At 50.3% G+C, this 27,860-nt stretch overlaps 1 protein-coding gene, 2 long non-coding RNA genes and 1 other non-coding gene across 4 annotated transcripts; 1 reads left to right on the top strand and 3 right to left on the bottom strand.

Annotated features, from left to right (window-relative positions):
* Positions 1-2,805: 2,805 nt before the first annotated feature.
* Positions 2,806-8,071, bottom strand: Hoxb9 (homeobox B9). Its single transcript, NM_008270.2, has 2 exons — positions 7,343-8,071; positions 2,806-4,777 (listed from the first exon to the last, which is right to left on the bottom strand). Exons 1-2 carry the CDS (start codon positions 7,857-7,859, stop codon positions 4,542-4,544), a joined length of 753 nt encoding a protein of 250 aa, NP_032296.2. The 5' UTR covers positions 7,860-8,071; the 3' UTR covers positions 2,806-4,541.
* A 2,278-nt stretch (positions 8,072-10,349) lies between these two features.
* On the top strand, positions 10,350-14,560 carry Gm51876. Its single transcript, XR_003949606.1, has 3 exons — positions 10,350-11,177; positions 14,081-14,250; positions 14,345-14,560. It is a non-coding gene; the product is annotated as a predicted gene, 51876 (long non-coding RNA).
* Mir196a-1 (microRNA 196a-1) lies at positions 14,136-14,237 on the bottom strand. The gene has a single exon (NR_029721.1). It is a non-coding gene; the product is annotated as a microRNA 196a-1 (primary transcript).
* Positions 14,561-14,916: 356 nt separating the features above from the next.
* Gm53 (predicted gene 53) lies at positions 14,917-27,741 on the bottom strand. The gene is made up of 3 exons (NR_037977.1): positions 27,588-27,741; positions 17,638-17,789; positions 14,917-15,227 (listed from the first exon to the last, which is right to left on the bottom strand). It is a non-coding gene; the product is annotated as a predicted gene 53 (long non-coding RNA).
* Positions 27,742-27,860: the final 119 nt, after the last annotated feature.

Raw genomic sequence — 27,860 nt, 5'->3', positions numbered from 1 at the left:
ACCTGCAGGCTCACCAGTCTCACCTGACCCATTGTCCTGCACTTTATTCCTCCCTCGCCCCCACTGCAGGAAAATCTCAGTTTTTCAAATCAATTCGCCTCCTTGATTTGTGCCTATTATTTCTATATTTTTATTATTAACATTATCTCCGGTTCCCACGCATTTCTCGCCCCATCAAACACAGCAACTGGCAAACAGCTTTCTTACTGTGAGAAATTCAGAAAATGAACCATTTGAAGAGAGAAAGGAACTCTGTTATAATTGAAATATATACAGTAGGGGAAAGAGCCATAACAAACCCTATTTTTTTTTTCTATTATGTGCAAATTTCTCATGACTTTTGGTAGCTCTCTGTTTCTAGATACAGGGCCGAACAAGGTGCTGTGTAGAGCCGCTGGGCCGGCAGCCGCAGCACTGGGAAATTTCATATGGAGCAAGGATGCCATCTAGCGGCCACTGTGCAAAAGACGTCCTTATATCTGCTCAGCCAGGTTCTCTGAGAACTAGCAGAGGAGGCAACAAACGATTAAACTTTCATTATTACTAGAAATAGGGGAGAGAAATGAAAGCAGATAAGAAAAAGGCTTCGGAATCAGGAAACAGTTCGTGGAATAGTTCAGATAAACTTAAAGGGGAAAAAAGCTGTATATCCACTCAGTCCCTAATTTATATTGAAGACGCTAAGCTTTAGTCAGTAAAAGAAGAAATCAGCACGTTTTAAGCCTTACACGAATATTTCACACGCTAAAGGGTAACAATTGGGCTTTTTGTGAGGGATGAGAAGGGCCGAGGGGATGAAACAGAACTGAAGAAGGATCAAGAGGCTACTCTCCCTTATGTCTGGCCTTGCTGGACTGTGTGTGTGTCCCTGAGTCCGTGTCCGTGCGTGCGTGCGTGTGTGTGTGTGAGTGTGTGTGTGTGTGTGTGTGTGTGTGTGTGTGTGTGTGTGTCCGCGTGTGCAAAGGTTTCTTATTTATGGATGGTGGTTCCAGAGGGGGTGTAAAGAACAAAGACAACAGTCAGAATTTCGATTACTGAAACTTTAGGGACAACAAACCGTTCTTCCTCCCAGCTGCTAGCTTCTTTAGTTTTTACCCTCGGGGAACCTCACCCCATTGCCCCTGATTCCCAAGTCCCAGACCCCAAGCCTCAGTCGTGGGCGCAAAAGGGTTGAGGGTGAGGATGGGGGCCGACCCAGCCATTATCCCACCAGATCCAGAGCCCAGGCTCATCTGAGGCTCATCTCCGGAAAGTTTCCCCTCACTGTTTGCTTTGCTGCTGTTTAGTTTCTTAACCTTCAGAAATTTATACCCTATAAACTTTTATAGCGGTCATATTCTTTTATTGCTGCGCACACGGCATTGAATTCCTCTTCCAGCTTCTCTCTCTCTCTCTCTCTCTCTCTCTCTCTGAATCTCTCTTTTATGACAATTGATTTCCTCATCTCCGGCTTCCCAGGCTCTGCACCTTCGCCTTTGTCTTGTAAGAAGCCACTCCAGGCTAGGGACCCAGACGCGGCTGCCAGAGGCAACTCCAGACACCCTCGCCTCCAACCCCTCAGCGGCCCAGTCTCCAGCTTCGCTTTTTATGTTTATTTTTGGCAGAAACTGGGACTTCCTTCGCTCATCCTCTGCCGCCGGCAGAGCCTGGAGAGCCAAGGATGGAGAAACAGCCTAGTCTACACTAGCTTTAAAGCCAGATTCATTTTCCATCTTTAACATAACCCTCCTGGCAGGCCGCCTGTTCCAGCCGCGGTACCAGTTTCTCTGTCTCCTGTTTCTCCTCTCCTGTTTCTCGGATCCCCTCGCCCTTTCGTTAGAGAGGGGTAGGGCCGGCCTTGGCAGGGCTTCTTTCTCTCACTCCGGCCAGCCTTTGTCCCCACCTCCACCCCAACGCACAGTGTCTCCGCTGCAGTGTGGCGTGTGCAGCGGAGAGAAGCTCTCGAGGTCAGCTGCAGAGCTGCAGGCCGGCAGCAACCGCATCCTCACGATTGAAGAAGAAGAAAACAAAAACAAAAACAAAACAAAACAGGGCTTCCAAGACCTCACGACAGGCTCTGGCGGGGACACTGCAGACGATTCTTGAAGCCAAGTGTGATTCGGGAAGGGGTCCTTTTGAAAAGAAATTATCCCCCATTTCTGAAACGTTTGTGTCCCACACTCCTCCGTGGCTTTCTTTTGAGAACTGTCACTCGCCCTGATCGCAACCACCCAGACTCAGCAAGCTGCCCTAGGAGTGTGTGTGTGTGTGTGTGTGTGTGTGTGTGTGTGGTGGGGGGTTCGACAAAGAATCTTGAGGTTCAACCATTTGAGCTCTCTCCCACCACTGGGTCTCCACTACACTCAACCACCATCCTCATGGCAACAGCCGAGAAAAGGCACTAACTTCCTCCTTGCTGGGTGTTTGGAAGTGGTTAGCTGAGAGATGATGCTGCCTCCAGGAAATACTAGCCAAGCTTCTCCTTCCCTGAGTTAATGGCGGAGGTCTCCAGAGCAACTTTGTGAGAGACCCCTTGCTATAGGGAGACTCTGCTCCAAAAGATGTTGGAGGTTGTCTTTCCTCCTTCTCCACTCTCCTCGTTCTACCGGAAGAGCCCTGCTCAGTTTAAGCCCAGGTCTTGGAACTTGGGTACCCACCAGGTGTCAGCACCACCAGAGCAGGTAGCAGGATCTAAAAGGTCAAAGGAGAAAGCCTGTGACTGTGGACACTAACTTGTCTTTGTTTGAAGCCATGCTTTCAGCAAATGGACGCTTTGCTAAATGACCAGAGGAGAAGTGACACAGAATAAAACGCAGGAGAGGTTTGTTTTCTAGAGTGATATGTATATTTTTTGTTCTTTTTTTCCCCTTTTTCTTCCAAAACAAACAATTAGAGCTCTAGGCCCCTTGCCCTCCCCACTCCCACCCTCAACCCTCCCTTATAAGCAACAACTGAAAATCACTGCCAAAGAAATCACAAAACACAAGCACAATGTCACCACAGCCACCGACAAAAGCAAAAAAAAATTAATAAAATAAAATTCAAAGTTCTACTGGAATGACCTCTTTGCAGTCAGGAGAAGCGGGAACAAAAGTCCACGGGTGGAAGGGATTGAGAAGCAGGGAGAGCAGAGAGGCAGAGAGGCAGAGAGGACCCCCCTCTGCACGATGGGGAGGTGCGATGTTTGCCTCTTTCCTGTGCACACTGGACTGTTTGCCAGAAGCGTATGCATGCAGCAGCAACAGGATGGATACAGCAGTGGACTTTGCAGGAGGTGAAGTCCCCACTCTGAGTCTTCTTTTGGACCTCTGGCTGGATGCCAAGGGGCTCTCTTCTTCCTGGGTCAGGAAACTGGTGAAATGGAAAGATACCCACTAGCCCTGCTTGCTGAGGCCATTGCTCCTCCCGGCCCTGACTGCCTACTCTGGAAGGGAGCTGGGGAATTGATTCACAATAAATTTTCAGACTCTTCTGACCCAGCCTTCTCTATGGTGGGGTTGACCTAGCAGAGAGGAAAGGGACTTTTTTTTTTTTCCTACAATGGGAGACTTGTCTTGCTGGTGCAAGATGGGTTTGGTGGAAAGGAGAGTTGATTTCAAAGTTGGAGGATAGAGAGGAATCTGAGACTGTGGTCAGCAAGAAAAGTTACATTCTGTCAAATGGGGATAGGAATGTATGAATGGGGAAACAGCACTGTCAGGGCTCTACAACCCACAATTTGACCTCCTTTAGTTGGAAGGAAAGGAAAACATGCAGAATTAAACACTTCCTGCAGGGAAAATACGAGGGGACTCCACTAATGGTACCTTCATAAAACCACTCCCTGCTTTTTCTTGCCCTTTCTAGCTCACAACAGCTTGGGGACAGGAATGGCCACATCTGCCCACAGGCCTCCCCAGATATGGGGTCTAGCTGGCAATTCCATAGGATACATATTGGGATGTTGAGACTTTGGGACTGCAGTGCCTCATTGAGGGCATCTCTAGACATCTTCCTAGTGTGTGTTTGGATCAGGGCACAACCAAAATGAACCTGATCTGAGAGCTGCCCTGCTTGGTTTGATGAACAACGTCTTGATGTCCTTTCTCCACGATGATTAGCATAGACTCCAAACTCTATGTCTGTGGGCATCCACTGGGCTGTGTGCAGTTAAACTGTACCTGGGTGGCGTCTGGCTAGGTTACAGGGAGGGAACAGGCAGACTGGAAGAGAGGGGCTGGGGTTTTCCAGAAAAATTAGCAGGGATGCTAGGAGCTCGACTAGGGTCTCTTTCCTCGGAGCGAGGCTCATCACTTTTCTAGGAACCAAGTATAGCTAGCTTCTAACTTAATAAAATTTCCTCTTAACACCAGGAGAGTGGAGAGAGAGAGAGAGAGAGAGAGAGAGAGAGAGAGAGAGAGAGAGAGAGGCGCAAAGGAGAGGAGACAGGCTCCAGGTGCAGATGAGGGATTTTAAAGAGGAGATACTCTTCCCCACTCACTTGGGTACAACCCAGACAGCAGTGGCTTTTTGACCATCACATAAATAATAAGAGTGAGCTGGGGAAGGGGGGGTGGTCATCTTTACTCTTTGCCCTGCTCCTTATTCATCTTCTTCATTTTCATCCGCCGGTTCTGAAACCAGATTTTGACTTGTCTCTCACTCAGATTGAGGAGTCTGGCCACTTCATGCCTGCGGTCCCTGGTGAGGTACATATTGAACAGAAACTCCTTCTCTAGCTCCAGCGTCTGGTATTTGGTGTAGGGACAGCGCTTTTTCCGGGAAGAGCGGGCGTGCAGCCAGTTGGCAGAGGGGTTGGCTGAAAGAGAAGTAGCGATAGAATCAAAGAGAGAAAGGGAATGGAGGTCCCCAGACCAAGAAGGTGCGCTCACATCTCTACTCCCCTGGCATTGGAGAAACACACCCAGGCCTCCAAGATCTCAGAAAGCATCTCTAACTGGGCCAGGAGTGAATATGGACAGCTCCAAGGGAACAGTGCATTGGAGGAGATGCAGCCAAACCACCCAAGCATCTCCAAAGCTTTGACTGCTCTAGGAATCTCAGTCTTCCTCTATTTGTATCCAAATAGACCTGGACCCAGGTCAGAAGAGCTCAGTATAGCTGGAACCACACTACCAGCTAAAGGTGGCTGACCTGAAGGGTGCCTTGGCTCTAGGTTTCAGGGGAAAGGGGAAAGAAATGGGTAAGGAGTGGAGTTCTGTTCAGCCATAGCCAAGAGATCTCCTGGTGCTCCAGTCCAGTCCCAGTGAACCCTGCCTAGGAAGCCATTTTTCAGCCCTAGGCCTAAGCAGCAGACATGTGAGTCTGGGTAGCAGCCCTCCCCATCACACACCACAAATAAGAGTCTGCATTTACAGCCATGAACACCCTGCACACTCCGACTCACAAGCAACCCAATTGCAACCATTTATCAATTGCAGCCCGTGGACGGGGAGCCCCAGGGCTTCCAGATAACTTATGGTGGCAATAGCCTCTTCTTTTCTGCTACTCAGCTCACAGTTTGGTTAACACAAGTTCAGGGAAACTGGGAAGCAAAATTGCTACAGCTCTAAGATAGAGAAGCAGAGATGAGGTGGGGGGGGCGGGGGGCGGGGGGGACGACAGAAAGCCCTTCCCAGCATACCAATCCTTTTAACGGACCCAATGGAGAGGCAGAGAAAGGTGTAATTGAGTGGAAGAGGGGCACAAAGAGCAAATAACATATACAGTTTTTTTTTCTTTTTCTGTCCAGCATCCCTCCTTAGACCTCGGGACTCAGAAAAGTTACCTGCCTCCCAAAGCAGAGCCAATTACAAGCAAGATCCACTCCACCAGCTTAGCCCCCAAGTGAAAAGCTCTGAATATCTATGTATATTTTAAAATTCACTTCATCCTACACTAAGTAGCGTGTCCTGCCAATTTGCAGCGCTATTCCCTTAATGTGATTGTCTGGGATGGGACCCGCAGCCTTTTCCTCTTTCATTAAATATGAAAGAGGAAACAAAAAAAAAAACTGTTAATAATTGAGCCTAGCCAAATGGCTGCCTTGCAATGATGGGCAACTCAGGCCTAGTCTGGGGCCATGGGGTGAGGGGTCTGTTTGGGTGTTTTCTGGAGCTTTGGGAGGAGCTGTTTTGGGGATATGAGCTCCTTAATAACTCAGCCTGGCAAGTTGGAGGTATGAGGGGACCACAAGGGTCACAGGGGAATAGTGTCTCTCCTTGCTTTTCAGAGGGCAAGCATGCCCCCAGAGGACCCATTGGCCTCTCTGTTGGTGGGGCATCCAATAGGGCGAGCAAGGACCAAACTATTTGCCCAGAGGAGGAAGAGGTGAGGAGTTGACCTGTCAGTTTGTCCCGTATTGTTTGGGACCAAGAGCGAGCCCCAAACCAGTTTGTCTTCCCCATCCTTAAAAACAAACCCCTAAAAGTAAGCCTCCTCTACTCTCAGCCAGCAGCAGTTTCCACTTGGGGTTTTATTTTAGCAAGGGTGCTTTTAGGAGTGGGAGGTGGTAAGAAACTCTCCACCAAGGGTAGAGTTCTCCGCCCCTGCGCAGTCCTCCCCCTCCCTCCCCCGGGGTCCCTTTGGGTGTCTTCTCCTCCATTCTAGAGGGAGGCCCTGTCTTTAGCAAGTGATGCCTAGACTCTCGGAGAGGTGAACTGCCCGGCCTAAGTGATCGGAAGCCCCGCGGAGATCAGCGTGCAACCGCAGGAGGAGAAACGGCCGTCCTGTCGAGGATGCCCTAGAAGGGCGGGGGACCCCCGGAGGGAAGGCTCCCGGGGAGGGGCCGGCGCACCGGGGAGGGGGCTCCGTCACCGCATCCTGGGCTTCCCCCGCCCCTCCCGGCGCCTGCTGCCGACCCGACGCGGCTACTGCGTGAGATCTGCTAGGAACAATCCTCCGCCAAGCTGTTGCATCGCAAATAAAATCCTAATGAGCCCCCTCCCCCTTCCCCTTGGCCGGCAGGGACGGTCTGCGCGTGGCGCAGGCGGCTCTGCCGAGTGCTCTTCGGCCCCGTGCCCGCGCGGGCTCCGGGCCGCGCTGGCCATCGGCCCGGCCTCCTACAGTTCTATCGCAGGTCCCTCTCCCTTTTTCCAGCCCGAGCCTGGGGAAGAATGAAGGACTAGAGAGACTTGGTCCCTGAGTCTCAGTCCCTGCGCCACAAGGAGGAGTGGGGGGTAGCCTCAGTGTCCCCCTCCTGGACACCCAGCTTTTTGCTTTGCCAGCCCCTTCCTTCCTCTTCCCTCCACCCACTCTAGCCCTGCGGCCCCAGGCGCTCTGTCCCTTTACATTGTCCGCTTTATGGCCTCTCCCCTCCCCTCCCCCGGGCCTGGCCTGCAGCCTGGGGGGGATTTCCTCACTTTTTTTTTTTTTTATAACTTACTTTGATCCGGCCTCTCTTTGTCCTCGCTTCCTTCGCAAATTTTATTGTCCCCGTAGCCAGCTCTTTGATTAGACAGGACAGCCTCCCTGCCCGCCGAAGTTTCCAAACTGTACTCGGGCGTGCCCTGTTTGAGCAGCTCCCCCGGCGCGCCCAGCAGCGGCTCCGCCTTCACGGCCGCCTGGCCCTGCCCCGGGGCGGCCTCGGCGCGCGGCGCCGGCTCTAGCCAGGTGCGGAGGTACCTGCTTTCGGCCGCCGGCGCGCCCTGGGGCTGCAGGTAGGGGTGGTAGACAGACGGCAGGCTCCCCGAGGCGTGCGGGCTCAGCGGCGCCCAGGAGGCGCCGAACACCGGCGCTTTGGGCTGGAAGCTGCACGAGGGGAAGTCCAGGTGCTCGGCGTGGCCCGGCTGCCGCGGGTTCGCGTACTGGCCCGAAGGAAACTTGGCTGGAGGCGCGTCCTCGCTCTCGTGACTTATGATCGAGTCGACATAATAGCTGCTAAGCGTCCCAGAAATGGACATTCTCAGACATTATCCGCGCGCTCGCAGGGGGAAGGGAAGCGCTCGCGCCGCGGCGCCCAAGCAGGGAAAAGGTGGCACACGGACCCGGTGCAGAGGGCTTTCGGACGCGACCCCCCCCAGACCCCCACCCTCCCACCCCCACCCCCTGCTCAACTTCTCAGCCAACAAAGTACAGTGGAGCAGCCCGGCTCGGAGCTCCTTGCAAAATGATTGGTCAAAGTTTTGCGGACTGCCTGATAAAGCGTCAGCTCCGACATAAATCAATCGGGCGAGGGGGCTGCGCTCGCGCTGTCATCCGTCCTCACCGCATTCCATATCCAGGATGGATTGTTTTATGCTGATGCAATGTGCTATCACGTCAGGGCTCCGGCGGCCACGTAACCTCAGCCTGAGCTGCCGGGCCGCCCGGGCCCCTCCCGCTTTTACAGGAAGGGGGGTTCTCAACATGGGGCGATGGGGGCGGAGGAGAGGCGGAGGCAAGCAGCGGGCTGCCTCAGGAGGGACGCAGGCTGAGGAGCCCTCTCCCCAGGCAGATTGGGGGGGGGGGGAGGACCAGCATACAGGGAGGGAGAGCGCCCCAGCCTCAGAGCTGCGGGAGAGGCCCGACAGGGTAATTAAAGAGGAGGTAGTCTTGTCGCCCCCCCCCAACACCTCCACCTCCACCCCGCGGGCCCTCATTTCCTGTCCTCTGTCCCCTTGACAGAGATGTTTATTAAACAACAGCAGTACAGCGACCCACAGGAGATGAAGTAAAAGGATGAGAAAGAAGTTGGGGCTTTTATAGGACAGTTATCCTCTTTGGAGGGGGTTCAGGGCACAATTTGGGGAGATTTACGTGACTAGGCTCTTCCCTTGATCCTTTAGCAGCTGAGAGAGGCGAAAGGGGACTAGTGTCCAAAGAATCATTATCTGTCTTGAAATTATAGCCTGCCTAAGGCCAAAGAGACACACCAGGCCCTGGAACTAGAGTTTCGGGAGACTAACCAGTCTTGTTTAACTCCTTAAAATTTTTCTTGGGCCTTTGTGAAAGGCTGGGTCCATGGTCATTTCTTGTCCTTCATCCAGGAATCTCTGAGACCCTTAAAAATGTCCAGATGAGAGGGCTAATGTGGGAAATGATTAAAGGAGAAGGGGAAGAAGACTCCCCAAACGGCACAGTAAGGAACACCGGGTTACCTTCCTTTCCATCCAAAAAGGGAAAGAGGCCAGCTAAATTCTCAGCACTCTAGCGCTTTTCACCCGGAATTGCCGCTCTGGAAAAGGTCCAAATACTGACATAGGACGGTAGCAAGTACAGAGGAGTCCCCGGCATCAGTCCGTTTCCCCCACCCGCCGCCTTCTCGCCTACAATCCTCTCGTGGAGATTACAAATAGTGCATTTTATTAGCAGCTAATCTGCGGCCCTGCGCAGGGACTCCCCCGAGGCCACGGGCTGGTTTCCTGGCGGCTCTCCCAGCTCTTGCCTCTACAGCTTCTGCCTGGGTGCAGGCGCCTCCCCCGGTGTGGTGCTCTGGGAGGCCGGGCCCCTAGACAGGCTTGGTTTCCTCGGGTTAGGTTTAAAGACAGATTTCTTGGCTATTCTCTGAGTCTGGACCGTTATTAGGCAGACTGCTCCGGGGGCCATGACTCCCTCCTTAGCCTCCCCTTCTTTTAGAAAAAGTGGAACCGTTCTAACTTGGGGGTCAATATGTTTTTAGCCAGTACCCCTACTGCCCAGTGGAAGGCTGCGGATCACCTCCGAGAGCACACACACAGTCCCGCCCGCTTGTCTTTCTAAATGAAGCCATCTCGTGTCATTACGTGTGAAATACGAGGGCGAAGCGCCATATTTCTTCACATTATGGCGATTTCAAAATGATTTTTTAAAGATCAATGCGGGCGCCCAGCCGGCCCCTTCAATTCCACCCACGCTCTTGGAGAGCGACAGCCCAGCAGATCCGGAACCAAACAGCGTGAAGATCTATTTTTTTCCCTGTAGTATCCAAATGGGGAAACAAAAATCCGATGCAAATTCTTCTAAGTAGCGGTTGGACGCTTGGAAAAGTCAAGAGAGCTTCCCGGATCTGCCAGCAAGAAGCTGGGCCTGGAGCGAATGAATCATAGTTAGGGCAGAGCACCTGTTCCTGCTTTGCTAGTCCTATGAAATCTGCCATCAGTTTTACCTGTAATAAATATAGTCTTCAGGCCAAAAAAAAAAAAATCCCCTCCCCAGCCATAAATAACAGCGTTATGAAGCATGTCGAGGTGGGTATATGATTTTCTGTAGTATATAAATTAGGGCCCAAAAGGACATGTGAACTCTGGGCCGGGGCTCTTTTATTTATGGAAACGTGATGGAGCAAGGCTGTTTTTAAGACCCAAGCTGTATAGGCGCTGGGCTCTGCCCGCTGCCCTCCTGGTTCCCATTCCTCTCCCGGGCTTTGCTGCAGATTCTTCACTGGTTTAGTTTAGAGAAAGGATCAGAGGAAGAACCTTTGGGCTCCTGGCTTGTGCCCTGTAAGAGGGAGATAATCCGTTTAAATTCATATTTGTGGGTTATAGCTGCCCAGGGAGCCGTTCTTAATCCCTCCTGGAATCACTGATGGGTGAAGAGGAGACCCAGGCCTCTTTTCTAAGTAAGAAGTAGTTTTTCTAAGTAAGAAGATGCTGGGGATTGCGGGGGGGGGGGGCACACAAAGTGGAAGAGACAGATTTGGGAAGCTTGTCTTCTCTGGAGAGGTGATTACAGAAGAGAATGAACTTTCCCCCTCATCCCTGGGGTGTATACCCCATCTCACCCCCTCCAGGGGAAGACAGCAGCAGCAGCAGCAGCAGCAGCAGCAAGGAGTCTCACCCTTGCTGCAAGCTTTCCAGAAGGGATTGCTGCCTCAAACTTGAGCTCAGCTTCAACAGAGGCAAAGGACAAAATGGTCACCAGGGTGGGTGGCCCCTTGCTGAAATGCTTGGTGATCCCTGGAACCCCTCAAATCTTTTTCCCTTCCTAGGCAATGGTACCCACCATGCCAGAACACACAGAATTGTGGCCCCTAGGACCTACAGATACTTAACAAAAGTCACATTACAGTGGGGTCACTCTGTCCAGAGAGCAAAGCTCTCTGCAAGCCACCTCCAGTCCTAGAGAGAAAGGAAACCCCACATCCCCTAAAGCCCCTTGTCATGTCTTACACTGGAGCTTTGGCTGAACACAGCTGGGGCTAGTGGCATGTAGCATGAAAACAAACAAACAAACAAACAAAAACAGGAAGGCAAAACCTCTGGACCACACTGGGGCCCAGGGCAGCCAAGAAGAGAGGCTGCTGCTGACCACAACCAGCCGGGGTAAGTGCCTGCATTTTGGGAGAGTCTTTGGTGGGAGGTGGGGTGAGGGTGTCTCTGTCAGTAAGAAGAGAAAATCTAGAGATTGAAATGGGAGTACAAGGGGGGGGGAAGAAAACTGTGAGAAAAGAGAAAATAGTTTGTTTTTAGGTGATAAGCTACAGCTGATATTGATGCCTTCTGGGTTTAAGCAGATGTATTTGACTTGCGTGTCTGTTTCAAACTAATATTTCTGTAAGGGAGTCTAGAGGTCAAATATGCTCTATTATATACCTTTATAGGATATACAATTATCTTTCCAACTGTAATACTAAATGTGTCGGGGCATAGGCATTTAAGATCTAATTGTTCATATGTGGTTATGTGAATAATGAATGCTAACAGTGATTATGTCTTGTTTTTTTAAATATAACCCCAAAGCTGGTGTGCATATATTTTTTAAAAAAACAATACACCTATAGGGAAGACAAAAACCTGGATATTAATGTCTAAATTTTGGCTATACAAAAGCTGATGTGAATCTTGCCTCCTAACTTAGTATCCAAGCAAAATTCATACTACATCTTCAAACAAATGTGTGTGACTTAAAGCTGGATTCAATTACAGTGTCCTGCTGGAACATTTTAATGGAAGATGAAACAAATACCTCCAACTGACCCAGAAAAGGTCATGAAATTTGGTGACTTTTGTTATCCAGCCATGAAATCTTTTTACTTTTTACTTCGTATCTTCCCCCAGCCGGCAGAGACAGCATGCACTATGTGACACTTATTTCATGGTATTGAAGGGGATAAGGGTGGAGATATTATTATTTGTATCTTGTACAAGTGTGAAGGGAAAGGAGCCAACTGAGTGTGTCAGTCCTCAGGTGACTGTGAAGGTTATAGCACTGTGAAGGACAAAACACTGCTGCATACAACAACCTTGTTAAAGTCCCCAGGCACTGGAGACATTTCTTCTGAGCCCCAGGTTAGACTCCAGACCTACTCTGGGATACAGTGAGGTTTGAAGATACATGTTCCATTAGACATTGGAGGCGAAAAATAAGATCCCAGAACCCACGCCCTTTGTCCAAAATAATTTCCAAACAGGTATCAAGTTCTGTACACAGGGACTCAAACCTGGGAGCTTCCACAACCCCAAGGAAGGGTCTTAATTGAAAAATAACGAAATCTTCTGTCATCCGGCATAGGATGTCAGAGGTCAGTGGCCCCATTGGACCTGAGGAATCTTCTTACCAACTCTCAGCCATCACAGATATCCAAGACAGTGGGAGGTGACTGAGTCCTTTGGGAGGAGGCATCAAGGAGACCAAACGGAGTGGGCAGTGGGCGGCAGGCAGAGCGGAAAGGGTTCTGAGCAGGTAGAAAGCTATTACATAATTGCTTCCATAAAACCTTTGGCTGTTGTAAAACTCTCTGCTTTCCAAAGACTTTATTTCCTCCTTTCTCTCTTAAATCCCCCCTTTTTCTTTTTTTTTTTCTTTTTTCTTTCTTTCTTTTTTATTTTTTTACAGCACTTTTCCTGGGAGGAGGTGGCCAGGGTGGGTGGGGAACCAAGGGAGGGAAGGTGGCCAGGCTTCTGTTGCCTGTTTGGGTTTCTAAGTAGTCCTCAAAGAAGCAAGGTAAGGCAGCAGGAACATCCCAGACCCCCTTAGCCCACAGAGGAAGATACGCAGATGTCATAGGACATTGTCTAAGGTCCTTTTTTTTTCTTTTTTCTTTTTTTTTTAATCAGAGCAGTGAGTTGTAGAAAGACTGCTCTGCACTGGGAGTGGGTCTCTCTGTGCTTTCTGCCATTGCAGAGGCCTCTTGTTCAATGCCCCCTCCCAACCCACCGATCCCCACTCCCCCAACCCCCCCCACCCCGAATCTAAATCAGCCTGGCGCCGAGTCCCATCCGGTCAGGGCCTCTTTCATGGGCCCCTTGCACATTTCCTCTGCCTCAAGCAGGGAACGGGTTTAGGAACAAAAGTTAGCCTATTCGTTGGCAAGTCCTTCTTCCCACCAGCACTCCAAAGAACTTCTTTCCTGGGCACAGAGCCAGCAGCAGCCTTGAAGGGCTAGGGTCAGAGAGGACAAACTGCCTTACCCTGTCCGGACTCTAATCCCGCCATTACAGCAGGCTGTACATACTGAGTAACCTAGCAGTTTAGATTCCCCTGCTGGTTAGGCCCTTCTCCCAGAGGCTGGAGGTCCTCAGGCTTTGTGTGAACCCACAGGCCAGCTCAGCTAGTGGGTAAAGAGCCAACTAGAATTTAGGAAAGGAAGGACTCCTCATACCCCCCCCCCTCTCTCTCACACACACACACACACACACACACACACAGGAAGCCCTGTCCCACTAGGGGGCCCTAGAAGGAACCCTGACAACCTGAAGGCTGAGACTGCAAAGGGTCTTGATTTTTCTCTTTGGGATTGGGACCTACTGGCTCCTTAGAGGAGCTTCAAACTTTGGCTGAGGTATAGCTCCCCCACCCCCCATCCAAAGATTACAAAGACTCAGAGGACAACCCCCCACCCCCCCACCCCACCCCCGTAGCCCTGTTGGAAACCAATTCTGTGCAGAGACCTTTCAGGGAAGATCTGGCTGCAGACAGGAGCCTACAACCCAAAGGCTTGAAGCCCTGACTGTTATCCTTGACTTTGCAGCAAAAGAGCTTAACCCCTACATTGCCTTTGAGAGATAACAATATTCACATTTTATCCCTCTCCTCTCCCTCTCCCTCTCCCTCTCCCTCTCCCTCTCCCTCTCCCTCTCCCTCTCCCTCTCCCTCTCTCTGTCTACCTACCCATCTATCTCTAAAAGGTGAAGAGACATCCTCAGAATTCCCCAGGTTTCTTCTTGAGGGAACATCTTTGCTATTCTCAGTTGAGGACCCTCAAGCCTGTTTTATTATTTTGCAGGGGGAACTGACACGCCAGTCCTGAGGAACCCTACCGAACTCCCCCAGCTAAGCAAGAAGCAGTAACTGCCATGAATCAGGTGGTTTGATGTCGTTGTGTTCAGAAAGCCAGGCCCAACAACATGAAACTACCTACTTCACTCAACAGTCCCGGCTCAAGCTGCCTGGCGGGTGAGGGCTCACTGGGGCACCCCCCCGTGAGCTAAAATGGCCACGCAATTTACTTCCTCTGCTTAACTTGTTTTCTTCCACTTTTTCCTAACAGAGGTCCGCTGCTAGTTAACCAGGAATTTGAAGTACTGGACCCAGAAATCCAGAACTGACTTCAAGAATCCTGACCAAGGCCCAGGTCTAAGCCCGGCCAGGGCCTTTGTGAGATACCTACTTGGCCTCTCAGCACAGACCGGAGTTGGAGGGCTCCCCAGATGAAAAGGATTCCTAACTTCAAACTGCTAGGGAGATTCGCACACACTCACCATCTGGCCAGGCCCTGGGCTCCAGGGTTACCCAGACTCCCAGGCAGCTCTCAGATATCCAACTCTAAGGCAACCCCAGCCTTGAGACAGGGGAGTAGACAGGAGAGTGGAGCCAAGTAGAACTGAGGAAAAAAAAATTGATGGAGAAAGTCAGGGTTAGAAGGCACCGTGAATTCTAGGGCACAAACAATAAGGCTGAAACAGTCACTCTGCTGGCATACGATAGGACTCTGGTTTCACAGCTGCTGGACAGCCCCAGGTAGGCCACTCTTTTCCACATTTACAAAGAAGTGGAGACGTTGAGGACCTGGCTGGGGAAAGGCAGAGAACAAGTTTGCTTCCTCTAGTCTGAGTACATCCTTGTCTCCCGCTCTCTTCCATCCCTACAAAGTCACTTCGCACATCCTCACAGGTTGTGGCTCAGTTGATGCCACAACTATCAGAGGCCTCTTAGACTTACCTGAGCCGGTGAGGGAGAGTCGATCGGAGCGGGCTCTCTCCCTCCCTGCTCCCGAAGGCAAGTGTCCGCTTGGCCACGTGTGTGTCCCTGGCGTGGAAACTCGGAGATAAGGAGGGAGTCTGCCTGGCTGCCGGCTTCTCTTTTAGGGACCGGAAATACAATAAAACTTCACCGTGCTGATGAACTTCAAACAGTTTATATCCCCTCTTGTCCTGAAAAGAAACACGACCGGGGCGGGTATAAGGAAAGGAAAACAATTTACTAGGCTAAAGGAGCTTGCAGACTCTGCCCGCGTGGAGAGAAGTCTCCCGGGCCTCTGTGCCTTTCTCTCTAGCTCCGTGGCCAGGACTGGAAGCCTGTGGACGCCTAACCTGGGCCCCTAGAACCCAGAGCCAAGCCAAGGACTCTGGATGCGGGGCTCCTAGCAACCTGCTAGGCAGAGCTGGGAGCCCTGCACTCCTCGCTACAAGCCCAGCTGATGTGCTATCTGCTTGTTGCGGGGGTTTAGGGTTTTCCGCTGCTTTCCGGCTTCCAGACCTTTGTCCTGCCCCACCCGTTTATTGCCAGGTACTTGTTAAAATAGGACAGGGGATAAGACTTGGAAAACTCTCAGGGCTTGAAGGAGGCTGAGCAGTGAACCGCTCCAGAGGTGAAACCCGCGGGGATCTCCTTGTCCCGCGTACAAAGCACAAATGACAGCACAATGACGTTCCTTGTCCCCGAGTCTCACTGCTTGCTTCTCTCCCTTTCTTTTACAAGCTTCAAAACCAAATCAAAGCAAGCAGTGGACCTCAAGTTGCCACTGCCTTCCGTCATGGGCAGTTTGCTCCCGCCCCCTCCACATTTTTCGTGGAATCCGGATTTGTTCTACCAGAGCACTGCAGCGCAAAACTAATAGGAAAAAAAAAATTTCTCTTTCTCCGGGGACTCCAGAGAACCAGGAGCCATGATAGTGGCTTCTGACCCTCTTTGTGTACTGGAAGTACATGATTGTGCGATTTGGGGGGACAGCAAAGGGATTCCCTTCACCCCAATTATTCATCACCAAGCACCAAAACTTCGAGTCTAAAATACACTCAAAAGGCTGAGATAATCTCAGGCTCAGCTGCAGACCCAGGAGGGGTCCCCTGTCCCGCAGACACACAGGTGCAGCAGCAGCCTAGCCAACTCATCCCTCCCTCCAGGAAGTGCTGCCAAGTCTCCCTCCTCTGGAGATTAAAAAAATACAGATAGATTTTTTTTAAAGGGGTCTCGGAAAATACCAAGGTGTCTCCTATTAAAAAAAAAAAAAAGCTGAATTGGCAGTCTCATTCTGCCAAAGATTGGCTAGGGGTGAGCAGTAGTGTTGTAGTCCACCCTGTGGGAGGACCTGGCACCAAGAGGGAAGAGCACCTGGGACAGAAAGTATCTTATACCTACAGAATATTTATTTCCCAAAATGACATGGGGGAGCCCCTGCAGCTCTGCCCATCATGTATCCTCACTGTGTGCTCCCTCCCTTTGGTCTTCATCATCCTCCACTTCTATTGGAAACACTGTGGTGACACCTTGACACCTTCGATTAGCATTTTCCTCTAGAAGACATAGGAGAGGGAGGAAGAAGGACAGAGTGGGCCAACGGTCCTCAGCTGCTCAAAACTATTATTTTTCTATCTCCAATAGAGCTGCCTGGTCAGGGACAGCCATGGCTCAAGATCAGTGTGCTGGCTCCCAGCCCACTGCTGGCCTGGTCTCTGTAGCTCCATGACTGGAGACAGGGGCTCCTTGGAAAACCGAAGAGGTACACCTTTAGCTCAGCATACCTTGTGTGTATACACACTCTCGGAGCACGCATTCTTGGAGGCTCTGCAGCTCCACAACTCAGGCTTTTGATCTCAGTCTCCAAAAAGAAGCCTGCATGGACTTTAAGGACACCTCAACCCTGTTGGTCGGATGCCTTCCAAGGTCATCCTTATCTCAAAAATCAGCTTTCAAGGGCTCAGCACAAACTTCCCTGGGCAGGGCTACTGGTGTCTCCAAGTACCCCCTTGACTATTGCTGGGACACCAGTGGGAGTTTACTTAGTAAGTAAAGGCTATGTGGGCAATTTTTTCCTATCACTGCACACACACACACACACACACACACACACACACACACACACACACAGATGTTTTCCAAATTCTTTTCCAAAACATGTCCATCTCCAAATTATCTAGAAATCTTGTAATGGATCTTTAAGAGAAAAGGGTAACTTTTCCATGTCCCCTTTCTTCGTGAAGTTAAAGCATCGTCCTGGCACGAACTGGAGAAGGAGGTTAGGCTGAGCAATCTGGGTAGTGAGACGAACCAGTGCAGACCTAGACACAGAATCTAAGATCCTTAAAAGAAACTGACATGTTGAGACTTTTCTTCCACCTAGTCGGTGCCACAAGGACAAATATTTCTTTGAGATCCCTGGTCCCTCTCTCTTCCTGGGGTTCGTTATGAAGCAGAGAGGAGGCAAGTTTCTGATAAGTCAACGGTCCCAGAAGCCAAGTCTCTGATCCAAGCAGGAATTTTGTTTTGTTTTGTTTAAGTCTGACACTGTGGCTTGGACAAGCAGCTCTGTGGTCGGTGAGCGAGACCGAGGACGCGACCGACCTCTAGGCGGCGCCCTGGCGTTGAATCAGCTCGCAGCCAGATCCTCCGAAGCTCAGTGTCCAAAGCAGGGTGAAGGGACAGGTTCCTGCAGACGGACGCAATGGGCCTGGTTGGCTTGGAGCTGGCCGCCAGCGCGTCGCCTTTGGCGCCCTCTGCCAAGCAAGAGAAACAAGATTAAAGAGTGCTGCCTGCCAAAGGATTGGACAACTAAGGAAGGCTGCACCAGCCCCCACCGCTACTGGGGAGCCTTCCACAGCGGAGTCTCCTTTGATCTCCTCTGCAGCCCACTGCAGCTCAGAGCCAGCATCTTTAACTCCCTCCCTCAACTAGAAAACGAAGTCTCCAAGGTCTGAAAAAAAAAATCAAGTAGTTAGCCCAAGATCTGAGCAAATATTAAGAATAGTTGAGCAGAGCTGCAAAAATCGCTCCAAAGCGAATGTTCTAGTTCAACACCATTCACGCCAACAAACGTGATGGCTTTCTTTTACCATAATTCATTCCAGAACTACAATCTTTAAAGACCATTTTTGTTGCAAATTTGGGGTTTCCTGGGTTTTAGATTTGACACAATCCATAAGAACATTAGAAGTGAAGATAGAGGAAACTTAGATGGGAGACAGAGCCAAGACAAACGCAAGGCAAGGCAGGAAATGGCCAATTCATTACCTACCTAGCTGAGTGAGAGTGGACCAGAGCTTTAGGCCTTCGAACGCCCAAAAGAAAAAGAACCATTGGATAAGGAAGTGAAGTTTAAAAACCTTGTGAAACTAAGAGGTGTTCCATATATGAATGTGTCATACACTCCAAAGCCAGAGGGCATTCTTGACCAGAACCAGTAATTGTATTATATTCTAGGTGGAGCAAAGGCAGGCTAATAATTATTCGGAACTTTGAGCTGTTCAGGACCTGAGAAGTGTGGGACAGCAGAAATCAAACCCTCTATTCTCCTTTCTGGGTGACAGAGACACCATTTTTCTGGAACCATCTGCCTAAGTTATTTCTAAAACAGAGAGACCAGAGAATCCCAGCACAGAGGGAAAGGCAGAGAGGAGTGAGGGAGTCCTTGGACCAGGCAGCAAAGAGCCAACTATGGGACAGACTGTGACACAGTGCCTGCCGGGGTCTCTGGTCCCAGAGGACGCACGTTTCCCAGCCGGGCACCATCTCTCACGGACGCCTAATTACCCAGCACACATCTGGAGCAGCTGCGCCCCATCCGGCCCCAGGCGCATTATTTCTCTCCAAACTCTACTTTCATTCCCAAGGCTGAGTCATAAAAGACTCTGGAGGCAGAATAAAGTCGGGTCTGTGTGTGTCAGCATTCCTGTGTGTGAGTGCGTGAGTGCGCGCGCGCGTCCACGTGCAGCGTCTGGCGTCTGTGCGTCTCACTGTGATTGCCCAATGGATTCACCAAAGTTAGGGGGGAAATGGAGCGACATCAGGCGAATTCAACTGCGAACATACTGTGGGCCTCATTATCCGCCCATTTCAAGGGAAAGCATTTGGGTCTTGGAATTAGCCAGTTAATTGCCTCCCTTCTTTGTTCATTCCAGGGCAGGGGAAACTATCTGCCTCTTAGTAAAGCATTCTATATTTCAAAACTTTAAGATATTCTTATCCTCCATTTTATTTCCATCCTGTTATATCCTAAACCATTAGGATTTGCCAAGGCCTCTCTCTCTCTCTCTCTCTCTCTCTCTCTCTCTCTCTCTCTCTCACACACACACACACACACACACACACACACACTTCCTGATTGAAAAATATCTTCCTTTATACATCTGCCAAAAACAAAACAAAAAAAAACCTGGATGTCTTAGATCTCAGGGTGGCTATAGTAATTCATGTACTGTGTGCCTAGAATTAAGTATGATGCCTGCAAAGAGAATATTTAGTAAGTATTAATAGAGTAAGGAAGACAGAGATAGGAGGAGGAGGGAGGAGGAGGAAGAAGGAGGAGGGAGGAGAAGGAGGAAGTCTCCTTTGTTCTCAGAGAACCAGTCTAGGTTGGAGGGCAAGAGAGCCTCAGCCTGTATGTGTGTAATGTATTCTTTTGACTTAAAGCAGTGTCCATAAAAGTGAGGCCCTTTGAACCTCTTAGCCTGTAAACTATCTCTTCAATAAGGAACAGCGAATTGGGGCAATTATCTGGCTCATTTCAGGTTCAAACTCCCTGTAGCCTGAAGTTTCTGGATCTCATGGGGTAGGTGGGGGAGTGGGGATCTGCAAAGCTGGTTGTATAAGGGCTTCCAGGTGACTCCTTTGCCTTGGCTGAGGTGTGTGTGTGGGGGGGGGGGGGTGTCTGCCATATAAAGTGAATGGGGGGAGGGGGATAGGTAAGCAGAAGCCTGAAGTGAAACAGAGCATGTAAGAAATGACTGGAAAGAACTGGGTCTTGCACCTGCCAGGAAACCTTCCATATAGGTGGAGACTTTTGCCCGGTGGGGACTTTTTATTCCACATCAGAGGAACATTTTCTGAGCTCCTCCCCCATGCCCAGCACTGGGCTGAGTTCTGGGCCTCCTGTGGGAGACACACTCCACCAATTTGGCGTTGCTGACTTGGCAACCAGCAAGAGGTCTTGGCTCCTGGAAACAAGTCTAGGGATGTGTGAAAGGGGACAACCCTGCTGGGCAAGAACTTCTGGCCAATCACTGTGTGTCCTTTTCAGGGCCTAAGTAATGGCTGCAAAGGAGGAGCCAGAGGGTCTGGAGCACCCCCCCCCCCAATTGTCTGATGGAAAGAGGCCAACTCCACTGTGGGGACCGTCCTTTGAGGGCGGGGTGGGGCAAAGAGGGGTGAAAAGATGACTAGAGGCTTCTGACCCTCAGTCGGAAGTTCCTGAAAACACCAATTAGCTCTCTTTAATTAGTAAAGTAGAGAGCAAATGGGTATATATTTCTTCTGCTCTGATTAAAAACATTTAGGTCAGGTTGTCACAGTCACGATTAGTCAATTTAAGCTGTCCCAAGCAGAAAATTGATTATTTTTTTCTTTTCATTTTCAGGCAGGGGTTTAAATACTATTAGCTAGCTAGCCATTGGTTCCTTGCCATAGAGCAGAGCTGTTGGGTTTGGCAGCTGAGAGGCAGGCAACTAACAATGGTCAGGGTCCTACCTGCTCCAAGGCATGATTGTTTGAAATGTACAGACAATGGAGAAGAGCCAGGAAGGGCATAGGTTACTCACATAAGTGTGTACAAGAAAGCAGGTGATTTCCACACCCCATCATTTGTTTGAACATAGCCCTGGGGAGGGGACTCCTACTCTCAAGGTCCTGAAGAGGCCCAACTTTTTTCGGGGTGGGGGGGAGGATCTAAGTGGCTTGAGTATAGCTGGGGTAGAGTGCCAGGACAATTTTCCTAGCTAGAGAAGAGAAGTCCTCTTTTTGATGGGCTTGAAATAAGCCACAACAGAGGAAGACATTAAGGGAAAGTAGGGAGGTCCCCTGGGATCACCAGAGGTTGTCAGTTCTTCATGTCTCACAAACAAGATGATAAAGAGATTCAGAAGCAGGCTGGGGCTGTAGCCTCATGGCAGAGTGCTTGCATAAAATCCACAAGACTCCAAGATCAATTTTCAGTACCAGAGGGGTGTGTGTGTGTGTGTATTCTTTTCAAATCCTTCTCCTTTTAGTTTGATGTTTCCCAACCTCAGTTCAAGGCCTCAGCCCCAGGCAGTTAGAGGCTCTGAGGAAACTCAATGGATGGATCAGTACACTGACACAGAAGAGCATGGATCAGTACACTGACACAGAAGAGCATGGATCAGTACACTGACACAGACCACAGAGCACTACATTACTGAGGATCCTTGGCTTCCATTTCACAGGGTACCAGCTAGAGGACAGTTAGGGAAAGTCTTCTCTTTCCAGGAGTTCCCCTGAGGTTTTTTGCTTGTTTGTGCTTCTGTTTTGTTTTGTTTTGTTTTGTTGTTTGTTGTACCTAACAGTCTGCCTAAGCCCAGCCTCCATAGGAATTGGTCAGACTGCCAGACCAAGATCAACATTCTCCAGCAAAGCTTCCGGTACTGCTTCATGCTTCAGTCCCCTTGGTCCTGGGGAAGAAAGGCTAGCTTACACTGGGAGTCCAGACACTGCTGCTGTCTCAGTGTTTTCTTTTTCTTTCTTTTTTACTTCTCTCTCTCTCTCTCTCTCTCTCTCTCTCTCTCTCTCTCTCTCTCTCTCTCCCCTCTCTCCCCCTCTCCCCCCCCTCTCCCCCTCTCCCTCTCCCTCTCCTTCCCTCTCCCTCTCTTCCCCCCCCTCTCTGACAGAGATTGTGTAGCCCTGGCTATCCTGGAACTCAGAGATCCAAATGGCTGGGCTGTTGTTTTGTTTTGTTTTTTTCTCCAAGACTTTCACTATGTAGCTCTCTCTGCTTTCGAACTCACTCTGTAGACCAGTCTGGGCTCTAACTCACAGAGATCCACTTTATTCTGCCTCCCAAGTCCTGGGATTAAAGATGTGGACTGCTATGCTCAGCCCTGAGTATTTTCAAAGGTGCAAGGTGGCCTGGCAAACACGGAACTACCAGCCAAAGGACAAGAAGTGAAATCTACATAAACTGACCAATATTTGGTTTCAGTGTTTTCCAGAGACTGGCCCCTTCCCTCAATTCAAATGGCTCTTAGTCTAGGAACTGAGTAGTCCTAACTCTGCCCCCCCCCCAAGCTATGGGATTTAATGAAGACTACATAAAAGGGATGGGATCATGTTTTTTTTTTTTTAATCAATTTTTAAAGTAACAGTGAGTGCCCCTAAAATGTTATGAACCAGCCCCTCTCCACCCGCTGCTGTTCATATACAAGCAACCAGAACTGAATGAGAGAGCGGTGAAACTTTGCTTGGAAAAACCAACTAAAGGGGCAGCCATGTGTACCACAAAGCCCTGTGGGTACTGTCACTGGCCTTCCCTAGAATATCCTGCATCTCTCATGGGTGCCGCAAGCTCTGGGACAGAGGCAAAGCAACCTACAACACACTAGTTTTTGCACACTTGCCTTATGATGAAAATGTGCCTACTGTAACCAAAGTTTTAGGGGTTTCTCCACCAGGACCTGAACCCTCTGTGGCTACTTACTGCCTTTTCTTGAGCTGATCCACAGAGCAAGTTTCTGAAACCATTTCTCCCCTGAAAATGTCTTTTTCTTGAGGGTATATTTTGGTCTAGAGGAAATTTCAGCTTCATCACTTTAGGGCTAGGTCTAAGGAGCCAAACTGGAGACTCTTGAGCCTAGACGGTCAGTGTGTGATTACTTCTTGTGACCTCTTGAGTTATTTTGGTCTGTGACAGGTATGTAGAAGTAGGCATTTAGTTTTAGATACCTAGAGGTAATAAAACCTTCCCCAAGGGCCGTCAGAGAAAGAGAAAATAAAGGGGAAAACGCATCGCTGGACAAGAGGAGAAAGATTGAACACTATGGACAGGTGGAGTGATCAAAACCCGGATGCTGAGAAGGGCCCAGAGGCGCGTCTGCAGTTCCAATCTTTACTCCGAGGTTAATGACCTCATCAGCGCCCCCACGTTCCAAACAGCCCCATTACAGCTCCTCCGGCTTCTTAATGTTCTTTAATTAATTGGCCGGCTCCAGAAGATGGAAGTGTTCCTTTGCTGGGGACCTAGTAGGGTTTTGCAGGTGTCTGTTAATGGTGGCAAGGGAGGTGGCATCTGAAAGAAGAACCCCAGAGCTGGGAAACGGGGCGGGTGCAGTGGAGTTGTGGCTCGGAGGAAGCAAGCAAATTGTTCCCAAAGGTGGAGAAATATTCCTCAGCTCAGGGATACAGAGACTCGCCCAGAGGATGCTCATTCGGTAAAAACCGAGGAAGCCTGCCGAGGCGGCGGCCCTGATTCTCAAGACCGTTGGCTCCTAAGCAGTGAGGTCCCACTTGGCAGTAAATCAGAGTTTCTAGTATGCGTGGGGTCTGACCAGAGCCTCTCCAAACACCTGCATCTCCTCTGATCCCAGAGGGTGGGGATTGAGGTCGGTCCGCAGGCCCTTGGCATTGCAGTTTGAGGATAGCATCCGTGTGATTGCGACGTCCCTTTACCCCTTCAATGCGACTTCCCAATGACAACGCTAGTTTCCAGCTCCACGCTGCTAGCTAGCGCTCTGGGTTAATCTCTCTGGGGCTTCCAGAGTCCGTGCGCTCTGGAGGTAGCCGGCTCAGAGCACAAACCTAAGGTGCCCCCACCCAAGCTCTCTCCCGCCTCTTTGAATCTGCGGCTCACAGTCTTGGCCACCTCTCCGTCTAGCGGTCTTCCTGTTTTGCTTCCCCCACCATCACCGCCACAGCTGCGGAGGGACCAACGGATCGCACCGTAACTTAACCCAACGTCCAACGTGAAATTGCCTAAGGTACCAAACTCCATGTTCGTGCAATGGAGGGGCCGGGGGCACACTAGGGGCATGCGAATCCATTATGCACCCTTGCTAGCAGCCAGGAGTCCGAGAAGGAGTTGGAGAGGAGACAAAGAGACGTCGTTTCCCTTCAATAACTTAACTCCAGAGATACCTGGTCCCACCAGAAGCCAAAGAAGTAAAGATTAAAAAAGAGACTTCTCATTCCGAGAAGGCCCAGAAGGGGACCTCTGATCCCCCTGGCTTACCTTGGAGCCCAGGAGCCCCAGTCCCTGGGCTAAGGAAGGATCGGACTAAAGAGGAGTTAAAGACAGAAATGGGATCGCTCTCCCTTTTAATTGTCTTTAAAAAGTGAAGTATGTAGCCGTTGACTTCTCTCTCCACGAAGGAGTTTCCTAGAGTCCGATCAGTCCTCAGCAAACACTCTGGCTACAACTCAAGGTGTAACTTTTGAGAGAGACTTCTTTTTTTTTTTTTTTTTTTTTTTTTTTAACAAGACTTTAGGAGCTAGCCTTCTGAAGCCCATGCTGGCTCGGACCTATTTTTCTGTGGTCATTACCACCTGATATCTAGGCATTTTAGACTAAAGCCCCTTCTTTCTCCACTTTAGCTTAGACTCGGACTTCAACAGGTGTCCGGAAGTGTTTCAAAAGAGGAGTAGGGGGACAGGACAGGAGAGACTTGGGGGGGGGGGCTCCAAACCAGTGAACAGCTGTGGGGGCACTTTGGTTAATTATCCAGCTTTCCTCCCAATAACTGTGGCCAGAGAGAGGGAGGGAAAGGGGAAGAACAGGAAGTGGGCTAACAATCGCCACTTGACATCTTCCTGAGAAAGAAGACCTTGGAATTCCAGACCCAAGTTTCTGGCCCCGGGTGCCTTTGCCCTTTGATTACATTCCGCGTTGAGGAGGAACACAGTACAACTGGTGTTTTTAAAGGTGACGGTTGACCTGGTTCAGCGCAGAAATCTCAGTGAAAGTGGGGGTTGGGTAGTGAAGATCTACAGTCATTAACCATGTGTGGCCTCATTTCCAGACACAAACTGCCCTCAGCAATTCGGAGAGGTGGCCTTAAACTGAAGTTCAAGGAATCAGAAAGCCTCAGACATGGGGCGCACGGGAGAAAAAAAGAGAAAGAGAAAGAGCGAAAGCTTTATGTCATTTTTCCGGAGAAAGTCTGGGTTGGAAGTAAGGAAAAGAGGCGCAGGGCGGGATGAGAAGCAAGAGGTTCAAGCCCTGCTCTTTAGTTCCCTAGACTCCTCTGAAGCTCAAGTTGGCCCCCTCTACATTGCCAAGCTGAGTGGAAAGTTACAGGGCAGCCAAAGAGAACTGCTTTTAACCCATTGCTCTTGGGAGGTGTCTGTGTGAGTAAGCAGATTGTAAGTGTGGATATATATTCTCCATTGTTTATGATTTATGGATCAAAGTGGGTTTGGGGATTGAGAACCATTTGGACAGCTAAGCAGGACAGGCATGTGGGTCCCCCCAGACCAAATTCTTTCCAAAGATCCTCAACCCCCCTCCCCACAACCCTCCCTCTGGATTCCTTTCTCTGTCTGCCTGGGTCTCTTGCCCAAACTGTAGGCGTCCTCTGGCTACCTACATTTTTTTTTCTTCTCCCAAAAACTATGATCCTTATTTCTCTTGGGGAAGAGGGCACCACTGGACCTTGAAAGGAGTTTAGAATCAAAAACCATCTAAGTCTGGGATGCCTTGGATGCCTGTGACATCTCTCCATCTCTCCTCAGCTGCTGCCTGCCTGGGGCACATATTCATTCCTCCCTTTCCCTCTTTAACCTTTCTCACCAAACCAGGAAAGACCATGAATTTTCAGTTCCTCTATATTTGGAGAGAAGCGTACCAAATCTGGGAATGAGGAGGGAAAGATAGAGGGAAGAGAAATTTTTCAAGAGGGAGATTACCATAGATTATTAACAAACAAACAAACAAAAAACCACTTCCTAAATTCAACAATTCTACAGCATCTGAGAACCAATGTTTTACTCCAAGGAGGAAAGTCTGATACACGGTTCCAGCCTCCCATGCCCCCTTATATGAGGTTCTCATGCGTGCATGCTTGCATTCGTGTGCTTGTGCGTGTGCGTGTGCGTGTGCGTGTGTGTGTGTGTGTGTGTGTGTGTGTGTATGTTGGAGTGGGAGACCCCTGAGAGTGGGGAGACAAGAGCAATGTAATTAAAGTGAAGGAGGCTTCTTTGATCTCTGGTGGCTGCTTCTCTGGACTTGTAACCAAGTGCAATTGGTCCCAGGGTCCCAGGAACATTTGGAAAGAATATTCTCTCAGGAAAAGCCCGTCTCTCTTTCCCCAAAAGAGTAAGCTAAGTGTATCCAGACACAGGAACTTGGCCCTCGGGAAGCCCAGATCCTCCAGGATGGGTCTCCTCAATTCTATCTCTTCTGGAAAGCCCAGACCTGGGCAGCATGCTACCATATGTGAACTACACTGCAGACTGTCTTATTTGAAATGGGGAGAAGGGAGGTTCCCAGGCAAACAATGCTATTTTTGTTACTTAGCACAGATGTAATTGGGAGTGTGTGACTTTATGTCTCTGTGGCATGCTTGGGCAAATCCTCACCGATGCTCACTGACTAGCTTGCTGTCTTACGGAATTCCTAAGGCCTTCGTGTTCAATGACTCCTCAGAGACTCCACAAAACCCACGGGTGCGTGGCCTCTCTGTGCTTACTCTCTCTCTACATGCCTTTTTAAACCTCGCATGGTTTCGGTATCTCCAGAAACCACACCTATAGATTTCAATTCCCCCCCACCTCCCGACCCTTGTGCAAAAAACAACAGGCCCTTCTACAAAAACCCGCACTCACATATAGCAGCGTTTCTGTGGATGTGAATTTCGAGTAAGATGGCGGCGTCTAGACCCCTCAGTGGGATGCATGCTCTCCTTGGCAAGAGGCACCCCCGAGTCTCATCAAAACCCGCAATCTAGAGGGTAAGGGACCTGGATTTTTTTTTCCACAGCCTCTCAAAGACAAAAGAACCCAGCGTTCTTCATTCTTTCTCCATTCATTGGGGGTGGGGTGGGGGTGGGGGGCAGCTACAGAGCAAAGAGAGCGTGCACATTGGTTCTGCACCTGGGGCTCTCCTCTGGACCCACCCAGACAGAAGTGCTTCATTTTTTGTCGGGAAAGGAATGGCCACTTTTCTCTTCGAAGTAATCCCCACCAGGGAGGCCATTTAGGGCAGATCACCTCTGTCGCCTTAGGTCCTATTACAGTCTAGGCTTGTGAGCAGGAAGAACTGGAGTAGATGGAAATGCGGTGGAACAAGGGGAGGGGACCCTGAGCCCGTACCCCCGCGTTGGAGTGGAGAAGTTGAGCCAGAGATATTGGGGAGGGAGGTCGGCGCGTCCTTGAATTCTCAACCAGAAACCTAGGTCGGTCTGGAGCTCAAGGTTAAGCTGGTGGCCGCAATGCCGCTCTCGCTTGCTCGGTCACCCTTAGTCGGTGATCGAAGCTCATGCCACCAGGTCTCAAGGCCGCGGGGAGCCTTTCCACTCTTGATCCTCCTCGGCGCAATCCTACCCAAGATGAGCTCAAGGGCGGGGGACCGTATCACCTACCTCTTGGAACCGCGCTGTCCTCCATCCGTTGCGAGATCCTGAAGTGTCTTGGGACCAAATTGGCGGTCACCCGAGAGTCGGCCCCGGGCCACCGCCTCCACGCTTTGAGGCCTCGTGAACAGTGTCTGGAGTGGTGGCGCCGACGGCGCTTGGAGGATCTGGAGAACTCTGCGTCTCCGTGGCGCCGCCGGTGGGTGCGGGGCGCGGCCGCGTGGATCATCCCGGAGCCTCCTTCCCGGGAGCAGTCTTACCAGCCTATACCGGCTTGGGCGC

The sequence above is a fragment of the Mus musculus genome, chromosome 11 (genome assembly GCF_000001635.26).
Source record: "Mus musculus strain C57BL/6J chromosome 11, GRCm38.p6 C57BL/6J".
NCBI lineage: Eukaryota > Metazoa > Chordata > Mammalia > Rodentia > Muridae > Mus > Mus musculus.
Note: the sequence above shows the minus strand (reverse complement) of the source record. Positions and strands in the feature narration are given on the sequence as shown.

What these genes read in the sequence shown, in the direction of transcription:
- Hoxb9 (NM_008270.2), bottom strand. Translation starts at nt 7,859, where the DNA reads ATGTCCATTTCTGGGACGCTTAGCAGCTATTATGTCGACTCGATCATA. An exon ending in CAAAGAGAGGCCGGATCAAA is followed by an intron (nt 4,778 to 7,342) that starts GTAAGTTATAAA and finishes CTTCTCTTTCAG; the next exon opens with CCAACCCCTCTGCCAACTGG.